Consider the following 25,676-nt stretch of genomic DNA (forward strand, 5'->3'; position numbering starts at 1 on the left):
CTACTGGGTGAGGTAAGACTGTACAATTCTCGAGTGTAGAGAAATATGGGATACCTACACTTAAACTTGTGTTAAAGAATGTGTTATCTTCAAAATCTACATCTGTATTAATATGCATTCAAGTTTGTCACGCAAATGTACCATGCATTAATTATTGGTAATATTTGAGGACATTCAGGGAGCTTTCTATTTCTTGAATTTATTAGCTTCCCCATATAATAAATTAATAGTTCGATAGCTTGATCCAAAACTCCCGTCAAAGTCCTGAACCCATGCCCTATAGCGATTGGCGTTAGCATTCCCACCTTATCAATCTGTTCTGTAGTATATAGGTACAGAAGAAAATGTAGATAGACAAATATAGAAAATACACACCTACCTACTATGCAGTGAAAAAAGCATTAAATTTATTATACTTATTATAAACACCAAAATACTTTAATTTTTATGGGCATTTTCTTATTTCCTAAAAAAATAGTACAACTTTTACAAGTTTAAACTCTCACCTCTTATAGGTGAATACATAGGTTCTTCCACCCTATCACGTCCCAACATTGGGGCATAGGGCAAGCACAAGTCCGTGCCACTTCCCTCAGTCCATCGCCAACTCTTGCGCCTCTCGCCATGTCAGACCTGCAACATGTAGGTCGCTCCTGTAGCACCGCTGCAGGGTGAGGGAGGGCCGGCCACGGCGACAGAACCCTTGAGGCTGTACCACAAGGGTACAAAGTGTCGCACTCTTTGGCGGCATCTGGAATACGTGTCCCAGCCACGTAAAGCATCTCTTCGTGAAGACCTCAATCACTGAAGGCTACTGTGTCTGCTCATGAACTCGGGTGTTTGTAAAGCGGTCATACTAATGTACCCCTAAGATTTAGCGGAGACATCGACTCTGAAAGCTCAAAAGCCGAGACTATTGAAGCTTAGTAAGATGCCATGTTTCACAGCCATTCAGGAGCACAGGTAGCACGCACGCGTTAAACAAACAATACATACATAGGGACCTACCTAATATTATGTTAATTTAAATTATTATAAATAGGTAAACCTATGATCTCATTGGCGGAATATAAGATTGATTCCTGAAGATTGAAAAACAATGTACAAGTTCCAAAAGATAAATGATACTACATGTCACATTATAATACCTTATAATATTATATTGTAGGTATCTATACTAATACTTTCAATTTTATTTCGATCTATAATAATATATAAGTTGAAATAAATTACTACCTGGCTATCTATCTGTATTTACTTCCTCCGAAGGTATTTGAGTAAGCAGCTGCACATGGGATAGGTTCACAGCATTGGTATTTGATATTGTGTCTTTTAACATAATCCAATTTTTTTGTTCGTACAAATACCTACTAAGAATTCGGGCGGTTAACTGCGTGAATTTATCTGGTTTTCGGTTAGTTTAGAAACACGCGGTTACCCGGTTTGGAAGCTCTGCACTGAATAATATTTTGTTGATCTAGTGTACCCTGCGGCGGCCTGTCAGTGATCTTATGCCCCCAAGTACCACTGGAACATCACATTTATCCAGTGATTCAAGAAATTCTCAAACTCCCTGGTTAAGCCCATTTCATCTGTATTGGAGTACTTAACATTTTTATATATACGATGTAATTGCTCACTGATCCAAATGGGCAAGGAACACGTTTGCACATTTGAATAATATCTTCAATAGTGACCTCACATTGTGACCAATGTTCCCTCTAAGGTGTGCGCGTGTGCACGCGTTTTGTGTAGAATTTTTTACACACTTTTAGATCGGCGCACGAAACGAAGGACTCTAGAAACAAAAACGCCAGTTTCTGTTTTATTACAATGTTGGCGAGTTAATTTTTAACAATTTTACAGTTAACATATTTAATGAATCGCCAACATGTTATGAAAATACAAACTCTCGCGTTTATTTCTAAACCACTCATATATTCAAAATAATAAAAAAACACATCAGCGGTTATTTCTTTGGCTGACGCATTATTCGCTCGGAGCGTAAAGCCATAAACTGTGACATTTATATTTCTTTATTGATATTAAATCATTCTGTTCAAAAACTTTTTTGAGAAATAGTATAAATAAACAGACATATTTAATTTACCTTCTGAGAAGTCGGTAAGAGAACACGGCAGCCTTCGGTGATTGATGTAATCATGAAAATACGCTTTACAACCTTACGTGGCTAGGACACGTATTCCGGATGGCGCCAAAGAGTGTGACGCTTCGTACCCTTATGGCACAGCCTCCAGCGTACCGTCGCCATGGCCGGCCCTCCCTCACCCTGCAGCGGTGCCACAAAAGCGACCTACGTGCTGCAGGTCTGACATGGCGGGAGGTGCAAGAGTTGGCGATGGACCGAGGGAAGTGGCACGAACTTGTGCTTGCCCTATGCCCCAATGCTGGGTCGTGACAGGGTGAAAGAAGAAGATCTTCTCTTTATAGAAGGTAACCATTGCGCACTACCAGAAAATGCTATTTTGAAGACCACCGGCCGCCACTGATCACCATATCCGTCACGTTCTATAGCATGCTAAAGTATACGAAAAAAAGATACGTATTTTAGTGTTTAGCAATGACCATCTATGTGCCGGATCCTCTACATTTCTTAGTCTTTGACATGTTTCAACATGCAAGAAACATTGTCAGTACAGTCTCATAGTAGTCCTTATTGTGAAAACACCACAGTTCTTACAATATTTTTTTAACGGTGAAAGTGTTTGTGCCAAAAAGCAATGTTTTTTACTTAAAATATTTATAATACAAAACTAATAATCAATTTTTGTAATAAATAACTACAGGTGTGTTTAGTGTACGTAACAAACAATTCAAGTGAACAATACGATTGCTTGCACAGTTACATAATATCGTGGGTATTCTGCGAATAAGCATTAAGTCAAAAATACTAGTTTTGAGATAATTGAGTTTGAAAGTTTGGACGGTCTTAACTTGTTTTATATATATAAAAGGCAAATTCCTTTCTGCGATATTGCTTTGAGTATGACTTAGTGCAGTTTCGCACGCAGAATTTTGTGAATATAGCCTGAGAATGAGAGAAGCAAATGCACTAAGTCCCTTTAGTGCCTTTTCTCTGAATTGATGTATGTCTTTTTGACTTATAACATAAATTATCTTCGCCAGTTTTATAGATATGACTGTGTGTGTTTTTGTAGACTATAGAGCGTACTTTTAATAAGATTACCTCATCATTAAGTCAAAACAGCAAAATTTTGACTTAGTGCTTTTTCGCAGAATACCCACGATATATAGTACAATTATTAGGTATACTTATTAATTATAGAAAACTTATCCCCTGAAATTTCAAAAAGGAGTGGATGTAATATTTGAAATGCGATCATTAAGAAATCCTGCGATAAATTTACATTGAAATAGCTCTCTGAAATCGTCAAAACAGAAATACCATCTTCAATGCATTCGCAAAAAGTAAAAAATTGGTGATATATTTGTTTATTCAAAAACAGATGATTGTGTCAACATGCTCCGCAGCAAATATGAAAGGAGAATTCACGTCTGGAAAGAAATGGATTGAATGGAGGTTGTATATTAAACTTAGAGGCATTTAAGTCAAAAAGTACACCGGTATGCTGTTATGAAATTGAAAAATTTGAAAAGAGGTGGAATTTTGAAAATAATGACGGAAACACCCAAAGAACGAAAGAATCAGATTGAGATTGCTAAGCGCGAAAAATCTGGTTGCGATTTAGTGTTAATCGATAATGTACTATTGGCTATAAAAATAAATTTACCGCACTGGAATGCAGCAACCCTGCACAGATGCGTTGATGATCCACACACACAATAGAAAAATTAGAGGGAACGTTGATTGTGACTAAACCCTAGTGTTCAACCGATGTATATAATCTGTGCTCACCTATGCACGTGAAACATGACTTCTTAATCTTAGAGAAAAATGAGAATGTATGTGGCAGTGAAAACCTAAGAACCAGGAAGAGTGGAAGGAGCTAGGAGAGGCCTTCATCCAGCTAGGGATCGCCCCTAGCTGATGATTTTTCGTAAATAATTAATATAAAATTTAATCACCCACACCACGTGCGTCAGCCGAACTTAACGAGTTTATCAAACTTGTGGGTTTCGGGGCATCCCTGTATTCGCTTCCTGCCCCTTGGGTACCACTGTATGATTGCTATTGTCCATCGATTGTCCACTCACCTAGCAATATGTCCGGCCCATTGCCATGTCATCAACTTTAGCGACTTGCTTGGTTTCCTTGCCATGTTACGCTACTCGTAGTTTAAATTTCTCGTACATTAAGGAACCATGTTTCACATTCATACATGAGCACTGGTAATACATATTGGCTGAACACTTAACGCTTTAGGCACAATTGTAGGTCACTTTTGAAGATAACATTCAGCAAAAGCTCTCCATTCCAGTTTCAAGTTTGGTCCTGCGATCAATCGCGAAATAGGTAGATAGATGCTTCTATCAATTGACATAAAATTTTTGTTCGAGATAGACATGTGCTATTGATGAGGATATTTTTGGGTCAACAAAGCAGTTTATCATTACATTTATCTTCAAACCTAATTGCAGCTTTCATTTGCAAGTTTCTGCATCCTGTCCTGGTGTTTTGGGTCTTGCAGAGACTTAAACGTATGCAATATTCTTATTTTAAAATAATTACACAGGTATTAAATTAAACAAATTTTAAAGAACCGTACAAGAAAAAAAAACTAAGCTTATACAAAATTCGTATGAGACTGCTACAAAATGGAGTTATGGAGTATTAACAGACTTAGACACTATACAAAATGTTGATGGTTATATTATTGTAATGGTAACTAAGTAATTGTTGTTAGCCATTGACCCATCCTATTGGCTCCGATCAACGGTCAAGCTAAGTCATGCAGGTAACGCTGTCATCAAGCTTATAATAATTGGTTTTGTCATTTCTGTATTTTACCGTGATAAAGAATAAGATTGCAAGTTGCAAGTAGTATAAATACTCTAAAATGAAAAAGAAACTTATATATCCAATAGAAAAATAATTAAAAAATGATTGTCTCGTACTCGTGCGTGGTCACCCAGTGACTCTTTTTTTCAAATTGTTTTATTTGAAGACAGCATGTTGGAAATGCTCTCTTCTATATTTGGAGGTCTATTAAATTGTCTATATGCCCCTTAATGAGGTAGAGGTAAGGAAAAAGAAGGGGTGAGCAGTCGGAGTTATGGTATTTTTGGCAGTGGATCATTGATTTCAGAATATTTATCAAAAATGTTTTCACTATTTTAGTTTAAAATTTTTGAAATTATGTATGTCCGAGTCAGATATTATGTAGGGATAAAGGGCCACTTTGATAAGGATGAGAGATTATATAATAAAAAAAAAAATTAAATAATATGAATTCTAATTTATTTCAATAAATTGTATACATGCCATAATTTAAACTCAGAAATTCTACGGCATCGGATGACAGAACAATTAAATAAATTTCATTAATATTTTTAACGCTCAATGAGAACATTTTGCAGTACAAGTACACCATATCTCCTTAGTTGAGCATTAAATAATGTATCGAATAAAACAAAAGAAAACAGTCCACATCATATAATTTATTATATTATTCGTGTTTTCAAATTGATGTGTCTCAACCGTCAAAGCGTGGATTTTAAATTGCATCATTTGAGCGAAGAATTTTAACATAAGCCTAAATAAAAATGTATTTATAACAGATACATAAACAAAAGCGATAATCATGTTGATGGTGTTACAACCGAAATAGGTATTGACTAAAAAACTAATTTTGTGGATTTTAATATCATTAATATTATACTGTTTGAAAAGCGAAAGCACTTCAAATATCATGAAAGGCAGATAGAAAAAATGTTTAAAACTTTTATACATCATCATAAGTTGTATAAGGCAAATTGAATTTTATTGATTACATTTTATAACATCCAAAGGGCAATTTGTACAATCTATGTACAAGTTTAAAAAAATCCAAGAAATTAATATTCTCGGGTGAGAAGTATAACCTTAGCGAAGTGGCAAACCATGTAAAACCTAAAATGTGCACTTTTGATTCAATTTATTTTTTTCACTTTTAAGATAGGTACCTCCATAATCTTTGTCGAAGAGGATATAGAGAAATTCACAAGTCAATCAGATCGTAATCATCAGTCGCAGTCAATCCACTGTTGGATGAATTAAGTAGAACGGTATTACCAAATCTGTCTTCAATCGACTTTCACAATTTTTTCGACCATGTCTGATCCTAATAAGATCATATGGGCCTCCACGGAGTGGAGGTTTGTATTAACAGATTTTGTTTTTACGAGAAATGGATGTCAGCCACTTGCTCAACCTATTAGGTCCATACTCTGAATCGTACACAAATTGAAAACAATATGTGTATTTGCCAGATCCAGGATTTGAACCTGGAACCCACGACGCTATAGGCCGACGCTTAATTTTCACAATTACCTTATCTTATACACTCGATGTACATTTTTAAAAATTTTGGGATCGCTCGGTTAAAATATTTTAGAATTTAACATGGTTTGCAACTTTGTGCGTAAAATTAAAAAAATATATTACCCACTAAGTTATGGATACAATTAATGTCTGTTTGGATGAAATCTCACAATGAAGGCAGAATCAAAGCTGAGAGAACAGTTTTTGCTACTCGCATTAATTAATACCCATAAGATAACCCCTCTATTACTAATACAAAATATATCATATCAGACTATACTTCATATTTTATGTTCAGTATGTAGGTATTGATTAAAATAGTCTAAAAAGATTTCATCTAATGATAACAATATGACTGGCAAGCTAGGACAGTTTCGTTTTTCAAGGAAACCTTAGCCACAAATCAAAAGTTACAAGTAAAAAATTAAAAACACCTTCTCTCATATTAATAATATGTATTATCATAAATGACGTCATCGTCTTTGATATAGCAATATATTGTATGTCAATAAAAGAAATTTTATGTTTCAAATGTATATGTACATACATACAAAAATAACCCGTTTCATAACGAATATTATGTAATAATATTCTGTTGCGAGCCTTGAAGATTGGCCATATCTATATAATTAAACATCAGTTGCACATCTGAAGGATTTCCTCTCAACTATGTAAGTATGGAAATGGATTGATAAACAAAATTTTGCACTATCAATGACAACAATATTATTATATACTAAAATGTCCATAAGCAAAACAGTTAAAATACAATGAAAGTAGAGTACGTATAGTATTATCTTTCATACTAATCATCTACACTTTAGGTGAAATAGGTAAGGTATTTTGTTATTTTATTTTTAGATATATTGTATTGATTTATTGTTTTTTAATTATTTTAGATTGTAAAGATTTCATACCTATTCAACATCTACAAAACAAAATGAATGAAAACAATTTTTCGCAATAAGAACAGAAAAATGTCACACCTAATAGTCAATCAAAAAAAGTCGGGATCGCATCCGCACCAAATATTTTAACCGTAAAACTAAACTCGCAGCTCGATACCTTTCCTCAAACTCTCATAGATATTATAATTTTATTTCATATACATATTTTAAACTATTATTTAAATTTAATTACTAGATGGCGAGCATATACTACATGCGTTTATTTAATATTTACGGTATATTTTACATATTTATAATGCCATATTATTATGCCATAAAATTTAACGTAAATGAAATATTTGTTTACAAGGCTCAACATCATGCGGACAGACTGGATAAAACTTTATGTTGTTTTGGTAACAGTAACAGCGTGAGGTATCCATTGATTTATATAAAATTTATAAAACCCATCGAATATTAGATTCAATAATGCACACATACATTTGTGTGTTTACAGTGTTTAGCCAATGAGTGCAAATTGCCTTAGTGTGGGTGATAAAACGGCAGAACCACGATGATCGGGGGGACTAATTGGGAAGAAGACAGACCAAATAATGATTTGCTTCCAAAATAAATTTTACCTTCTTCTTATAATCATGAAACTGACGATAAGAAATAAATCCAGATAACTGACGTGACATAAATATTTTAATTGTACAGTAAATCATAATACGGAAAAGTCATACAAAAGGGTAATTCTTAGTCAACATCTACTTTACAAACGATATAAGTTTTTTCTTTAGCGGGGTCTGTGGAGTTTTGAAACCGTGCCCACGAAAAGCTGGCCGCACCAAAATTGTGCGCTTTGCCTCTAGACCGCCAGCGTAGTTAGGTACCTACAGCAAAAAAGTGTTAAAATTGAATATGTATTCTGCGCAAGATGTTTTCATGAAAATTTTATTTTTATCTATAGGTATATGTACTTCTTGTTTTGTGGTCACAATGCTACTAAAACTGAGGCGAATGGCATTCACTTGCTGAACAATTCTACTACTCATCCGACAGAGACCGACTTGATTTCACCAATGCAAAAAAAAAAAAAATAGAGATACAGCAGCCTTTATTTAAAATTAAATACATAACATATTATACATAAATGATTGGGTGTCATTTTTTCCATCTATCCGATCCATAAAAAGAGTATTATTTCTATTCAACTAAGAATATGAGATTAATATATTTACAAGCATACATAAAAAGCTATGCACTTTTAAAATTTAACCGACTGAGAACAGACTTCGGATAAGGACACAATAAAGTATTGAGAAACATATTAAATATAAGAGAACACAATTATAATGTGGTCTATATAGCCATTTTGAATGCGGTAGAAATATAATTCAATTGTAACATAAATACGTAATATATAATGATGCAAGGTGGTGTTTGTGCTTTGTTCTTTGTTCTTTCCGGATGTACAAATGATTGTTGATTAATAATTACACGATTAATATAGGTTTGTCAATGCATCAGTAATCAATAATAAGTAGTCAATCTAATGTGGCCATCAATACAACTTGCAACCGATAATTTGAAAGAAACTGACTGCCCATTTTTGTGCCGATTCTCATTCAATGTCGAAGTTCCTGCATTTTATGTGTAAGGGTATGTTCGCGGACTAGTTATACGTTATAATTGTCAGTAAGAACAATGTGATCGTTTGGAAGATTACGTGTAAACAGAAAGTGTCCGTAATTTAATTTTACAAACACGTTATTCTCCTAACCTCTGTTGGTCTCCGTTCTCAGTCGGTCAATTAATGTCAATGAATTATAATTGCATGAAGAACATCATGGCATCCGTCCATCCGTCCGGGCGGTGACGGAAAATGTACAAAAGCTTGTGAAGACACGGTTTCCAATTATCACAGATTCTGGAGATTGACAACGGTATGAAGCACGAGTGCCGTGGAAAATGAATTACTGATCTCGCATCGAAAATGGAATAATCGCATGTATGTACTAATAAGGGTAAGTATTTATTTATTTATTCTCTTCTTAGAAGACTCTAACAAATATATTCTTTTTTTCTTTTAAACATAATATGAAATAAATATTACCATCTATTAAATCTTAAAAAAATCACAATGTTTTCATCAGCAAATATAACACAACACTAATATAAACTTCATTGGTCAGTAAAGGTAGTCATGTTATGGTATTTTTCTCCTGACAGGTTTGTCCGTTTCGTCATCGAAAAACATGCTGTTATTTATCTGCAACAAAGCAAATTACATTCAACTGTATGTTTAACAGAAAGAGTTTGTAACAAGAGGGAATCTTGTGAAATTTTATCAATAAAATTATGGTAATTTTTGAACATTTTTGTTGTTGATTTAGTGGCCGGTTCATAGTTATCATATGTATTTTCACTATTCTATACGAATGACACAAGCGTTTGACATACTTGTGAATACATAAACTTGACTAAAACATAAGTAATTACAATTCGATTCCACATTGAGAAGCCACTTGATGATTCGTCTCTCACCCAATCATTTCAGAATATTGAAAGATGCTTGTCGTGTTTGACGAATGCAAGCGGAAACGGTTTGAAGTTTGCTACAAATGAATCGACAATGCAAAAGGAACAGCTAATTTAAATATTGTTCTTTAATTTTTTTGGCTTCACTGTCATATTTGATATAAGCTCCGCTCCCCGTCTAGTCAAAAAGGTTTTCAGCAACGTTATTGATAAATATAAACCAAGAAATTGAGTGGGATCCTGAGATTGCAAAACCTATGTGGTACCTAATATAACATGAGAAAATTCATTATGCAAAGAAGATAGGAAAAATAACCTACATACCTTTCGATAAGAATTGTTGAATGTCAACAGTGTGTGGCCCAACTGTCAGGTTAAAACTTAAATCCGCCCATCGGAACGGACTGATCTGTGTTAAATTGATAGGTGTCGCTGGTGCTCGAAATGCTCGGTGTCACGCGGACGTCCACTTCATCGGAACCGAAGTAACGTTCGATTATGTCAAATGCTTTTTGGTAGATCTCCATGTTTTCATTTGATTGTAAGAATTCAATTTTGTCCAATCCTGCAAATGGATACAAGGATACTTATGTAATGTAAATAAAGCAATAATTAATAGAATTAAGAAAATTCAACAATTCAAAATGGTCTTTTTCCTTTCTTTCTTTTTTTTTTAAGACTTACAAGTGAAACAATTACAAACACATTACAAGCACCAGAGCTTTGAGAAAATCACATAAATATATTGTGACCTCACCCGGGATCGAACCTGGAGCCCCCGGGTGAAATAGCAGTGCCTTACGCACCGCACTATGAGGGCCGCCTGATAAGTTGGTATCATGCGAGTAGGGTATCAAATTAACCGTGGAAAAATATTATGTAAGTATATAAAAAAATTCATTTATTAGGTACTTTGTTCAATTTGTTATAACTTAAATTAATTATTATTACGTAACAGACGTAGATAATGAACCTCTTAAAAAATACAAAAATTTAATCTACTATAACCAAAGACACGATGTACCAAATATGGTAATGGTAACTAACTACATTGAGTAGCGCATACATCTACATACATTTATTATAAAATAAAAGTATATCTTTATAATGCATGAAAATTGCATCTAAAACTTAATATTAATACCTAAGCTTGTTGTAAATGCCTACATACAGTAAAACCTCGTTAATAAGAACACGGATAATTCAAAATTTTCACAACATTATTTTCATATAAAACCATACCTTTAATTCGAATTTCGTAATTCGAAATGATTTGAATGAAATGAGTCCTGGGATACGTAATCGTAATAAAGTACACTATTTCATGAGCCAGTCATTGAAAATTATGACGGATTTTTCTTAAAACATCATAAATTACTTATTTTAAGAAGGTAATATGAATAATCCGGACATTTTATGACCCATGACGGAATCGGAAATAATCTATGATCGTAAACGAAATTAATCAAAATAAAAAAAAAATAAAAAAATTTCAAAATTTTTATATTTTCCCCCATGTACATTTCATAATTTGTAATTCGATTTTTTTTTCGATTTTCAGTCCCATGGAATTCGTATTAACGAGATTTTACTGTAGTTACTTTTATTTACTTATTTATTTGATAAAATCCTATTTTAAAATAACTAATTCGTGAAAACATGTGTCATATTTCATAGAACTTCTTATTGGAACATTATACCCTATTTACATGTGCATGGATTTACTGTTGACAGTACGTTATTGCGATAGTTTAAAATACACACTATCGGTGCAAGTAAATCCATGCACGTGTAGAGGCGCTATTAATACCATTACAATAATTTTCCACTATGTACCTATTCTCAATAAGGAAATATTTTTTATTCGTAACAATTGATTGCAAAAATTGTAACTGACTGAAAGAGGTGTCAGTAAAATGCCTCGTAATGTGTTAATTAAAATTATTGTAAGTTTGGTAGGAACCAAACTGGCATATGGAGTACATTTGGCTGCCTGACTAATATCTTCAAAAACGATCTTCCATTGTCTCTTAAGCGTAAAGTGTTTAATCATTACGTGCTACCAACGCTTGTGTGCGTGTGATACACTGAATGTAAGAGAAATCCAAAAATAACAAGTAGCTCAACGTGTCTTGGAAAGGTGTATGGTGGGCACAACGTGGAAAGATCACAAAAGAATCCAATGGATAAGGAAGCAGACAAGAGGGCGCTAAGCAGATGAAATGGCAATGGGCTGGCATGTTGCTCGGCAAGTGGGCATCCGCTGGACAAATACCGTCAAAATACTGTGGTACCCAAGGGGCACTAAGCTTCCACAGGGAGATCCTAAAATCTGATAAATAGATGAACCCGTAAAGTTCGGTGATTGTACGTGGCATGTGTGACGACTAACTAGGGACCGAGAAGGATGGAGGGAGCTAGGGCCGGCCTTCATCCAGCAGTAGATTGACCCCGGCTGATGATGATATTGTGTAGGGTCGCGAAGGGTGGGCTGTAGAGATCTGACATAAATAGTGCACACAAAACTTTTGTCAGTATACTTATTTGTTTTCATTGAACTAAGAATCCAAATTGCAAATGGTGTTTTTTTTTTAAATCATTTAAACCCTAACAAACCAAACCGTAATAGATAAAAGGTAAAAAATATTCTTCCATCTATGAAATATCTAAAATTATGCCATTAAATCATACATGTTCAACACAATCACTGCTGACCTTTTAATTACCACATTTAAATAACACGTTAATTATATCTAAATGGCCAAATACTCCAAACGCGCCAGTCGCGGTGTTAGCACTAAATGAGTTAAGCAACACACTTTCACTATCCTATAGGATGCTATAAGCCACACATCAAATGAGTGGTTTCACGTCACTGTACCGGAACTCGGACATTCAAATGCATTTTTCTAATGTAAAGTGTGGTGATTGCACATGTTGAATACTTCTCACTCATACATACTAAGACTTATGCTTAGATTTTGTAAAAACAACATCAACATATTTAAAAAAACATAAAATAACAGAAAAACTCAAACCAAATGAATACAAATTGAGTTACTTAGGTCATTAAGCATTACAATATGAGTGGTGCATAATCCATCAATCAAAACAAAATTTGATTAATTTATTAGAATGTCAAATGACCGTGTTATATTGTTATACCTTACCATAGCATTCCTCAATGAGCACGGAATAGAAGTTGACGGGCTGATCGGTCTGCTCTCCCGCTTTGAGAATGTTCTCCAGACCGTTGAGGGCCACCTGGATGGCTTTGGTGTCCATCACCGTCAGCAGGTCACACAGAGGTGGAATGCACCCTTGTTCCACCAGATATCTGAAAAGTGTTAACATTAAATAGTCTGCTACATTGAAACATATCTTTTGCCCACGTATGAAGCCGGTAAGTAGGTACCCTCCCAAGAAAAAAGTAAATATATGAAGAGAAACTAGAAATAGGTTAATATTAATACTAAGGCTAATGATTAAATTGGCTACAAGCCATTTTGAATTTCAGATTCATTCGTGGCAAACTTGACATTTTTTGTGATCTGAAATTTATTTGTAAGATAAAAACGACTGGCATTACTGTTACAAATGACAGTAAGTATTCTTTTAAGTAACAAAACCAATACGTGAACAGGCTGTTTGTTTCTTCATTATGTACAAATACTGTAGGTATGTCAGTCGTGATCCACTATCTAGTATCAAAACTGGCAGTGATCTATCACTCTCAAATTATCATTCTTCACGTTAAACTGACATCACAAATAAAACAACAACATTTGTCTTTGGTCTTTCCCATTTGGTCTTCTATCAGACATCACTCTTATCATCCAACAATGTACTCTATTAGAGTACAGAGCTTAATGCGCTAAGTATAAAGAAGGGGAATTCATGTCTTTTCTTTCTCTTATTCCTGTGACAGACCATGAGTGACGTAATACGAATCAAGTGATACGACAAGCTATTTTGAAAACATATGGTCGACGAACCTGGTGAATGTAATAATGCTGCCAATGGAAAGAATAATAAGGCCCATTTAGGCCACGGCACGAGACTTGATTTCGATCACACTACTAATTTTATTATTCTTTATAGTTCGAAAGCAATAGGGTAAACTGAAGAAAATGCTGATTGTTTCACATTGAAAAAATTGGTACATAATACATTAATTAATGTGAACGAAATTACTGTCAACAGGTTACGGCATTGACAATAATTACAAATTAAACGTTCTGAAATCAACATTGAGTGTTGTGGTTTTAACATCAAAAAATTGTATCACCTACATTCTTTGTTATTGTAGGTGGTTCTATTTTTCAGTGTAGTTTTACCTGATTTGATCGTGAGATCCTCCGCTGGTGGCGTTGGTAATTGCCCAGGCGGCTTCCTTGCGAGTCTTGAACTCGGCCTTAGCCAGCACGTCGATGAGGATGGGGAAGACGTTGGCGTCGATGACCGCCTGAATCTGCTGGCGGTTGCCGGCCGTGATATTGCTTAGGGTCCAGCACGCTTCCTTGCGGATGTCTTCCCCCGCTCCCCCCTCCGATAGCAACGCCAGTAAGCTGCTCAGCACCGAACAGTTGAGCACTACCTGCGTCTGCGTATCATCTCCCGTCACGATGTTGCCCACCGCACGCAGGGCCGCCGACACCACGTTCGAGGGACTGGATCTGTCATATGACAAATGACACATTTGCTTATGTTGATTTTGATGTATTTGATTATGAAAATAGAGATGGAAAGATAAGACAATAAACTGTCAAATATTCAAACCAGCTAAATTTCATTTAACGAAAATACATTGTACAACGACTGACGAATTCAATCTACAGTGATGTTGTATTGGTGGTGAGAATAAGAAATAGGCATTAAAATTTGCAGCATCCAAAAATTAAAAATATATCAAGCAATGTTGGACGGATATTTCTCAACATATTATGTATGAAAAAGAAGTTATTATACTTGTCAGCCATTAACCTTTTTGTGCCTGTTGTGTTTTGACAAGCCGGTGAGGTGTCTAAACCAAATGCGATACACGACAAAGTCGGTTTGTTTTGGCAGAACAGTGGCGGTGATTTCTTGAACTAGAAGTAAAAAGCCCCTTCTGACTTTGACACAAACAGCAATTTTTACTAGAGACGGTGTTGTGCCAATTCTGTTTGCATCAGTTCAGTAAGTGAAATACGTTTGGTGGATTCCGACTGCATCACATTCACCAATTGGAAACATTGCAGTCTTTTGTGTATATGAGTGCCACTTATAATATAGCATCATAGTATCTAACCACGTCAATGACATATTAAATGGACAACTCACTTCATACCCGGCGCGCACGAGAAATTGTGCATGAAAGTCATTCACAGATGTATAGGTAGATGTCACGTGACCATATGACGTATCCGTTTCCATTATGCGATACAAGCTTCGAGAATTTATAGTAATATAACCTTTATTGTAATGGCGTATTAGTGTCATGACTCATTGCGTTAGAAACAGATTCTCGGTTACTTACGACTTCTCGGAGATTAGACGCAAGTGAGCCCAGCGAATCACAGGCGACTGACTGTCCAATGGTTCCTGTCATTCAATTGCATTGAATAAACATTTATCAATATCTTAAAATGGCATTTTATAAATAATAAATAATACTAACACATGAAAAGTGATATCCCATCTTTCTTGGAGTGTTTAGTAGATTTTTTTACAATTTTTAACTAGGCACATTGGCATTTTGTAACACAATAATAACGGCGGAGTCGAAACCTGACAGTCAGAAATTTTGTATGGGCAGACCCAGCGGTGTCGCCAGACCGCTTGCAAGCAGAATGTTCATTTGAGCGTAGGATACCGATATTAAAATATGAATTTCGCCATCCGGCAGACCCGACACAAAGTGAGTGTCATTTTATTTTCTAGATGCTTCGTCCATATTAATGTCATTGAACCACGTAGAAAACAACTACAAAAATCCACCAAAGATACTGACTTCCGGTTAATGAACATGAAACAAACCTCAAGAGTTCCACTAGTCTCCGACAGACCCCCGCCTCGATTACAGCTTGGATCTTTTCATTAGGTCCATCGGAAAGGTAGGAAAGAGCCCAGCACGCGTCACTCAGCACATCCGGGTCGGAGTGGAACAGGAGACGAGATAGATCCAAGAGGCCTGCAGACAAACACATCATCACAATTAACAATATTGATGCACATGAAAAAACATGTACGCATTTAAAAGTCCAAGGAATTTCTCAAAAGTTTTACCAAGTTACCTAGTTAAGTAAATTAATGAAATAAAAATATGGCTGAAAAAAAAAAATTTGGCTGCCATTCTATGTCATTTGTCATCACAATACCCATTGTGTGATGTTCGAAAAGGTTGTTGTACTTCGTAATTAATAGAACGATATCATCTATTTGTAAGAAATTCAAGTTTCATGGTTAATCTTAGCAATATAATCTATGGAATTGACAGTTTGAGTACATACCCGGTGATACTTTATCAAAATCAGGTGGCGGATTCTTCCCTCTGCAGAGGTTTGACAGAGCCCAAACGGCATTTCTAGTCATAGAAATTCGCAATGACTTATTGAGCAACCTGTAATAAAAATGGACCTTAAAATATGAAAATAGCAGTTCGTTAATAATGAACCAAAAATTATCACACCCGTTGTTTGAGCTAATTATGTCCCACCTAACCTAACCAAGCCCTGGTCCCAAATACTCACAACAATAACGCAATGAATGCTTATTCTAAGTGAATGTTAATTCAGTGAAGTGATGAACCTAAAATTTAGCGAAGCAATGTATGATTACCTAAGTGATCATGCCTACATTCAAGTGCAGATCGCATCGTTAATAAAGTGTTGTGTGATATAACACTATGCAATAGATATAACAAATGCACATTCTGGCATTCTAATCTTCCATGAATTCAGACATCTTGAAAGATGCCGCAAAAGACAGTCGCCAATATTAGCACTTTAGTTGTATGACTATTAGTTAATTTTGACATAATTAGGTAGGGTGCGGGTGGCTAAATTGGGAAAAAGCACATTGGCTGATGTGAATTTGAGTCTCGCCCGGCTCCATATTCTTTATTAATCTGTATTTGAGGTATTTCTGAATAATGTATTTTGTCACTGTTGAATAATGCCAAGTAATTATATATGCTTCAATCTATAAGTAGTATAAGTACTATAATCTAAAAGTAGTTGGTATCAAAAATCTCTATTCGCTGAATACTGTGCTAGCAGTAATGCCTTTCTAACCAATCAGAAATTTGTATTTCTCACACTGTCATGGTGGATTTTTTAGGAAGGGAACACAATGAGTTTTATATATACAGTGAACCCCCATTTTATGTTTTTGAAGGGACTGACAAAAAAAGTAAATAAGAGTTATTAAAGAATCATAAAAATTGGTTTGGAACATATGTCAACGCGTTCTTTCACATTTTCGAGAATGTTCGCTTTCCCTTGAGAGATTATCTGAAAGAGCGTAAACAAAAAACAAACCAAATCTTATACAATCGTAAAAATAATATTATTGTCTGAGAGTACTACAGTAAAACCTTGTTAGTAAGAACACTGATAATTCGAAATTCGCCGTAATTCAAAATTTTCGCGAAAAAAAAATCCCTTGAACATTATTTACATATAAAACCATACCTTTAATTCGAATTTCATAATTCGAAATGATTCCAGAATCCTAGCATATAAAAATATTCAATAAATCGTAATAAAGTACACTATTTCATGAGCCAGTCACTGAAAATTGAAGCAGACTTTTCTTAAAACATCAAAAATTACTTATTTTATGAAGGTAATAAAAATAATCCTGACATTTTATGACCCAATTTAGTAGGCACATCTATGATCGGAAACAAAATTAATGAAAATCAGAAAGAAAAAAATTCAAAATTTAAATATTTTTCCCCCATATATTTCATATTTTGAAATTCGAATTTTATTTCGATTTTCAGTCCCATGGAATTTGTATGAACGAGGTTTTACTGTAAATGGAATTTTAATTTTAATCGATTTAAGATTTGTACTTCCATTTGAGTAGTTCTTTGCGACGCAGAATTAGTCTTTTGCATTTTTAAACACTTATGAGCACCCACCAATAATTGTGAATGCGCAATGTGATGCAAATCATTTAATCAAAGATACTATTGAATGGTCTCACTGTAAGAGAGGCTGAAGAATCCCACAGTCCAAGACGTGGTCTCTGCACTGCGCCGAGTCTCCGGCAATATTTCCTAACGCCCACACGGCCTGCTCACAAACATCGTCGTACACACTGTCCAAGAGGGAGACGAACACTTCTACGGCTCCCGCTTCTATCACGGTCCGGGTCTGCGCTGAGGTCCCCGAAGCAATGTTGGTTAAAGCCCATGCCGCTTCAAACTGTCACAGAAATATAATTACTATTATCATTAAATCTAACAAATTTAGTTCTGGTAATGGATGGTAAATATACCAATATTTTCGCTCCAAGCCCACACTCACATCTTCAGAGACGAGTGCTTTGTCACCACCCCACAGAAGGGATAAAAACAAATGTGTGATACTTGAGTAAATACAGTAAAACCTCGTTAATAAGAACACGGATAATTCGAAATTCGCCGCAATTCAAAATTTTCACAAAAAAAAGGCCCTTGAACATTATTTTCATATAAAACCATACCTTTAATTCGAATTTCGTAATTTCAATATTCAAAAATATTCAATAAATCGTAATAAAGTACATTATTTCATGAGCCAGTCATTGAAAATTGTGACAGATTTTTCTTAAAAATATAAATTAATTATTTTATGAAGATAATAAAAATAATCCTGACATTTTATGACCCATTTTGGGTAGGCACTCTATGATTGGAAACGAAATTAATGAAAATCAGAAGAAAAAAAATTCAAAATTTTAATATTTTTCCCCCATACATTTCATATTTCGTAATTCGATTTTTTTTTCGATTTTTGGTCCAGTGGAATTCGTATTAAAGAGGTTTTACTGTACCATCCACCATCAAGACGGAAGTAGGGGATGCTGGCATGATGCAAGAAAATTGGTAAGCAACAGGAATTCTTGGTGGCGCCACGTGGCATCCATATGGGAATATCAAATTTTAGTTCAAATTATCAAAATCGAAAATTATGAATATCTAATTATATTTTTTACTCTGCGCTCTTTACAGCTTCAAGGATTCTGTCGCCCACCTTCACTCACCCTGCAGTTGCACGACAAGAACGATCTACAATGCGGAACTGGTATAGGATGAAATAAGCACGTTTATTACTATATGCTTCCTATTATTATTTCAGGATACCATGAAGACACATTTCAATGAATAAGTGGGAAATAAAAACGATGATTAGCTACTTCCGTTTAGAAGACAGCACACGAAGAAGTAATATCAACTGACCTGTAACGTGCAATTTGAATCGTTTCGTAAAAAATTAACGAATTGGGGGACGATGCCAGTTTTGATGACTTCGTCGATGGGCGGGTGCGGTTCTCTGCTGAGGAGCTTTCTGAATGTCTGCGTGGCATTCACCTGCTCCTCCACATTGTTGCTGTACAGCGCTTGCACCATCTCTTGGGTGATGCCGCCTGACACTCCGCCTCCGTTTGCATCTTCCTACATTTACACAAATTAAAAAGATTAAATATCAAAACCATAGAAAGATAATGTAACCAAAATTTGAACTACCCCTCACTAGTGTAGAAGTGACACTCATTAGTAACCGGGGAGTGGGGAATATAAAACTCCAGAGTAGATTATATTAACGGAATGCTTGTTAACCATACGAATAACATTAATAATAGTCCCAATGAGATGGCTGAACCTGGTCCACTGCTACCAATATATTAATGTTCAGCTCTATTTTTATCCTAATTTAACAGATTTGTGACTACGCTGGCGCTAATCTCACGTTCTACTAAATATGATAAAGGAAATACATTTAAAAACTTTTCGACTATAGCTAATCCATAATAAAGTAATCCTTGAGGGTCTAGGACGATTTGGCACCGGACAACTGGACGCCACGGAATTCGAAAATAAATAGACGTTAGGTACTTATAGGTACTTTAAAAAAAATATCCAATATTATTATTTATACTTCAATGATTATATTATGATTTAATAGTTAGAAAGAATGTAAATATGCAGACGTAAACAATGATTTAATCGTGCATATGTTTAAGTTCCAATGAAAAAAGAGTTTTTTTATTTTACATAAAACCTTAGGCGTGGTAATTCTCAATCCGCGATAAAGAATACATTATGTTAAGAGTACAATCAATTCAAACTACTAAGTAGTAGATAGAAACTGATTAAAATACCTCGTCTACACGTGTCTACGACAATGCGGCGTCCAATTGTCCGGACGCCAGTCGTCCCATTCCCATCCTTGAATATCAATTTTAATTCCTCATAATGTCGCTACTTCTCTACGTTATTCTTGTAATTTTAGGGATTCATATGTATATGTTTATATATGAAAGCGGTCTGAAACCTAATGTGGTATGGTCATTTTAAGAATATCATCAAATCATTGATTAAAATCAAATATATTCTTTGTATTTTAAAGTAAGATAAACCCTTATATCATAGTGAACTTATTTGAAATGTACTCATTTTCTTGAGGGCTTAAAGGGAAAACTTTTTGGAAAATCAGGTACATCCATACTGTAAGCTTCGTAGGTGACCAAATGAAGCTATAAATTCAATACTCAATGCTATATTTTCTACTGTTTATTGTTTCTTAGGTTCAGACAAGATATTATCTGCAAAATAAAAAAATCACTAGCTCCAACATTGGAGTTTTATAAAATGTAGGAAAAAAGAAAGGTTTTCACTGATATTAAAATGTATGAATACAATACATGAAGCATGTACAAACATGCCCGCCTGCCACTGTCCCCATATATCCGTTCAATGCCCCCCCAATCGTTTCCAAGGCCGTTACAGAAAAGTTGTCAATAAATAGAAATGTATGTCTGACTGGCTGACCATTGACTAGAATTTGTATTCCCTACGTTTAATTTGTTGAATATTTTTATAAGTGAAATTTTATATGCTGAGCATCCGTTACTTGTGCACGAAGTGGTGCGTGGCTCCGCTGAGAATCGGCTGCGGGGAGGGCGACATTCCGCCTCTTAAAGAGTTGCTGCTCTCTTTTCTGTTTGCGCAACTGCACCCCCTCCTCTTCTCTTCTCCGGCGCTGTTCCTCTGCACTCAGCCCCGAATTCTTGTAACGGTGTTTGTGTTCTCCCGACATCTACAACAGAAATGTCAATCGTCACCACTGTAAACATGTTTAGGAAAGGGGCTCAATTTTATGACGTGCTAAAATTTCCACGATGGCCAAGCAGCCAATGCGTCGGCTTATAATGCCGAGGGCCCCAGGATCAAAGCTTGGGTCTGGCGAATACACATATTGTTTTTCGATGTGTGGTTGGAGTCCAAGAGGCTATCATCCATTTCTCGTAAACAAAAAACTATTAAGTAATATAAACCTACACTCTGTGGAGGCCCATATGATCGGACATGGTAGAAAAAAAAAATTCCATCTATCAGATCAAAGTGTCTCGTCAAGTAAAATATTCTATTAGGTGACGCCAGGTTACGTTGGGTACCTTTTCACCATATTATGTATGTTCATAAAATATCAAATTCAACTACGTTCATTGTTATTGTTTCAAAAAATCAAATACACCGAAATAACAATAAAATGTCTGTACTTACTAGAATACTAGACACAATATGTGATATGGTAAAGGTAATAATAATAACTAGCGGAGCCAGCTGGCGGTCGCCAGTCTGTCTCGCTAGGTCTTGCAGACGGCTTGGCGGTGTTAGATATTTATATAATTGTGAAGTGTGCATAGACGGCGCCATAGTTTTCTCTTCGGGATGGATTTTCATTCACCTCAGACAGTATGACATTTCGCCGATTTGTCAGTTTTACGATTTGCAAGTCGTCATTGCCAATATAAATTTGGGGTCATATGCGTAGTCTATTCTGGAGTCTGGCCTTCACAATATCGTCTGACACCACCTCTGGCTGATAGGCCTAGCAGAACAGCTGGCAATCGCCGATTGCTAACACTGACATTTTAATAGAATATGTTTATATATTGCACTTTTTCATTCATACTTATTTGTTTTCGTTGAACTAAGAATACATATTACACATGTTGTTGGTTAGTTTTTTTTATAATTCATTAAACCCTGCCTAAACCAAACAATAGTACTTAAAAAAATTCTTCTATCTATTAAATATCAAAAATGACGTATGATTTAATGGCATAATTTTAAATATTTTATAGACAGATGCATATTATGGCTTGGTTTCCCAGGGTTTAATTGAATTTTAAAAAATAACCAACACCATCTGTAAATTGTAGTCTTAGTTCAATGTAAATAAATACGCATAACTAACAAAATTTAGTCTGTACTATCTATGGTGGATCCACCCTACCTCCACCCATCGCCACTACAGGATAGACTTATTTTTCATACATTTAGATTATTGCGGTATAATACGTTTTATTTATTCAATGGGGGAAGATCACCTTAGATTGTACCCACTATTTCTCATAATAAGTCTTTTAAGATACTCGTAATTACCACTCTGAAGGGGTGTGTCCATATGCTTTGCTTAGGAGCAAAAATGGTAATTTATTTTAAAATTCGTAAGTTCTTAATATACTAATGAATAAATTCCAATATGCTAAAATTATTTAACAAATTATCTTTGTGGGGAAATAAAAAAAATATTATTTTTATCATGTACAAAAATGGAAAAAGAAACAGGTAGGTACTTACTTATTATACCTAATTGTGTCGTATAAAGGTCATAATCGACTATATTTGACTATAAGTATATATTTCACTTAGAAGAAATAAAAGATGAAATAGCAAACAACATGCATAACATCATTATCAAAAGAGACATTATTGCAATAAAATTTTTATTAATGTTGTGCGGTGGCCGCAGGTTCGAATCCTGGGTCTGGCAAGTACACATATTGTTTTTCAATTTGTGTGTCGGGGTATGGACCTAATAGGTTGAGCAAGTGGCTGACATCCATTTCTCGTGAAAAAACCAAATCTGTCAATACAAACCTCCACTCCGTGGAGGCCCATATGATCCTATCAGGATCGGACATGGTCAGAAAAAAAAAATGATATAAAAGAAGAAGAAAGGTTACTGTAATTTTATATGTAATTATTATTATAAAATATACACCTAAACATTATTAATGTTTAATTACTTGTATTAAACATAATAACAAATAATACAATTATTACTGAATCACGATAACTACCTATCTATTTTATATGGAAGTATGTGATACTTCGACGTTGATCTGACAATAGTATCTATCTGACATTTATAGTCAATTTTTCAGGGGGTTCAAAAAACTGTTTTTGTCGGTATCAGAATTATTTTTATTTTTCAAGTGAAACGATTTTATATTAGTAATAAAACAGCCATTTAAAGATGTATGGAAATTGTAATGTTATAATGAAATAAATCAAGCAGATAGATAATATTTCTTTTTAGTCTCTAGACACTTCGATGCAGATAGACACCATTTTCCACGTCAAATTTGAGCATTTTAGGATTTTTTTCGTAGAACAATAATATTTCCATTCGAACCGTCACCATTTCGTACAAAATACACCAGTAACCTAGAATTCGCCAAAACTGGAGATAGATACTATTGTCAGATCACCGTCGACTTACTATAATATTGACAAGAGTGTAATATGTACCTATATAATGTAGTTTCTTATTTATTAAGTCTGAAATTATTCAATTTATTGATAGAAGTATTAAAATTGTCTTCATCTTACAATAAAAATGTCTTGATTGAAATTGATTATTTAATATGCTAATAGAAATGTCACATTTTTTCGATTATTTCTGCAAATTCTAAATTTGAATTCTGACACATCAAATGAACTTGTTTATATGACAAAAGAAAACAATTGAAAATCAATCATCTATTATTTCAGTTTGACAGATAAGTGGCAGTGAAGTGGTTTTAGATTATATTTTCGTAGTAATTAGTGAGGAAATATGTAATTATTTCTTGTTAAAACTCCAACGTACGCCAATGTGGCGATTTCAGATTTGAATAGTTTTGTGGAATATTAATTTAGATTGGTAAATATCGATTATATAGAAAGTATTAAACGACATCATAATCAATTTGCCGTAGATGGCCAGCAAGATGCGAAAATGTATGGTGACGGATATAAAACGCGATTTAAAAATGATATTATCTGTGATTGTGTCGAGTTTTATCAGATTTGTGCCGGATTCAAATTGAAGTAGATTCTGGACTCCAAAAATTGAAGTGAATTCGTTTAATAATCAACAAAATGGTATTTAAATAAAAAAGTTCGTGCGTTTTCCAAAATCTCTTAGGATAATAATATATAGGAGATTATTGTCTTAAACAAAGTAGCTAATGTTAATTTAAGACTTTGCCTCTACAATTCTATGTGGATCTGGGCGAACTCACGATAGTCTCTATTATTTTATTTGTTTTACGAGAAATGGATGTTAGCAACATACTCAACCTGTTAGGTCTACACTCAGAGTCAAAAGACACATTGAAATAATGTGAATTTACTAGCTATGGGATTTAACTAATTAACGTATTAAAGTAATTAACGTGTTAATTTGCATTTGAAAAGTAATTAGCAAAAACACAATTTTGTGCGGCCCGTAAGCATTGGGTTAATAAATAATAAACACTATTATCTTACTTAACTAATATAAATGTCACATTATCGCGTACCTACTATGGGTACAAATTTGAACATAGATTTACTGGATGTGTTAATTACAAGTAAAAACTTATTTACACCCATTAGGAAATTAGTAACGAACACCCATCAGCTTTAGCCAAGGCATGTAAAAACAAGACCATCAGATAAAACAAACGATGTACATATTTTAATATCTTTAAATTCGGTGTTTAACTGACGACAAAAATACGTTTTGCTAAAGAATAGTGTATGGATCGTTGGTTTGATCAAGTGACCTTTACTATGTGAAAGAGGAAAAGGTAAACTGTACACTGTGACTGAAATTTCAAAATCATTTTGACAAAAACAAAAAAATGCATGGTATGCTCAAAATATCGCAACGCAGAGAAATATTAACGTGTATAAAATACAATTAGCGAGTATTCCCCCAGATGAGTTGTTGGTAATATTACTAATGACACAACAGATGTATACGACTGGGAAAGTTTATTTGAAATTCTGTAATCTGGTGGCCTTGTGCGAGTTGACAAATGTGACAAGATAAAATGTTTGATAATACACACCTTCTACGTTATAATTTCCGTGTGCGAAATAGTGATTTTTCTCTATTCGACGGAACTATTGTATTAAAGTATTGTTTTAATGACCAATACAACTGAGTAATTGAAACTGATTCACGGAAAATGACGGCGAACAGCCAACCACCATTGCGTTTGAGCCATAGACACGGCGACAAATATATTATCTATGCGTATTGCACATTATCTATGATTATAAATTCTACAATAGGTACCTAGGTAATTCTAAAAGGGGAATATATATTCGCACAATTGAATAGACTGTTTTCACAAAGCGCTGACAACATTTAAAAAGATGTTCGTCACATCGGAAATGGATGATATTCACAAATCAACTACAACAATCAAATGATCGATTTGCACTAAGAAAAAGTAGTCTTCACGTATCAATATACTATTGTAAC

The 25,676-nt window shown here is 34.6% G+C and overlaps 1 protein-coding gene across 1 annotated transcript; it reads right to left on the reverse strand.

Moving 5' to 3' along the window:
- Window positions 1-8,039: 8,039 nt before the first annotated feature.
- On the reverse strand, window positions 8,040-25,416 carry Kap-alpha1 (karyopherin alpha1). Its single transcript, XM_085954174.1, has 10 exons — window positions 25,258-25,416; window positions 21,000-21,185; window positions 19,325-19,540; window positions 18,088-18,308; window positions 16,386-16,495; window positions 15,913-16,066; window positions 14,232-14,570; window positions 13,065-13,231; window positions 10,219-10,459; window positions 8,040-9,625 (listed from the first exon to the last, which is right to left on the reverse strand). The coding sequence occupies exons 2-9, from the start codon at window positions 21,183-21,185 to the stop codon at window positions 10,269-10,271; spliced, it is 1,584 nt and encodes a 527-aa protein (XP_085810300.1). The 5' UTR covers window positions 25,258-25,416; the 3' UTR covers window positions 8,040-9,625; window positions 10,219-10,268.
- Window positions 25,417-25,676: the final 260 nt, after the last annotated feature.

Source organism: Rhyacophila brunnea, unplaced genomic scaffold (genome assembly GCF_057557595.1).
Source record: "Rhyacophila brunnea isolate RB1 unplaced genomic scaffold, BYU_Rbru_1.0 scaffold_10, whole genome shotgun sequence".
Taxonomy (NCBI): Eukaryota; Metazoa; Arthropoda; class Insecta; order Trichoptera; family Rhyacophilidae; genus Rhyacophila; species Rhyacophila brunnea.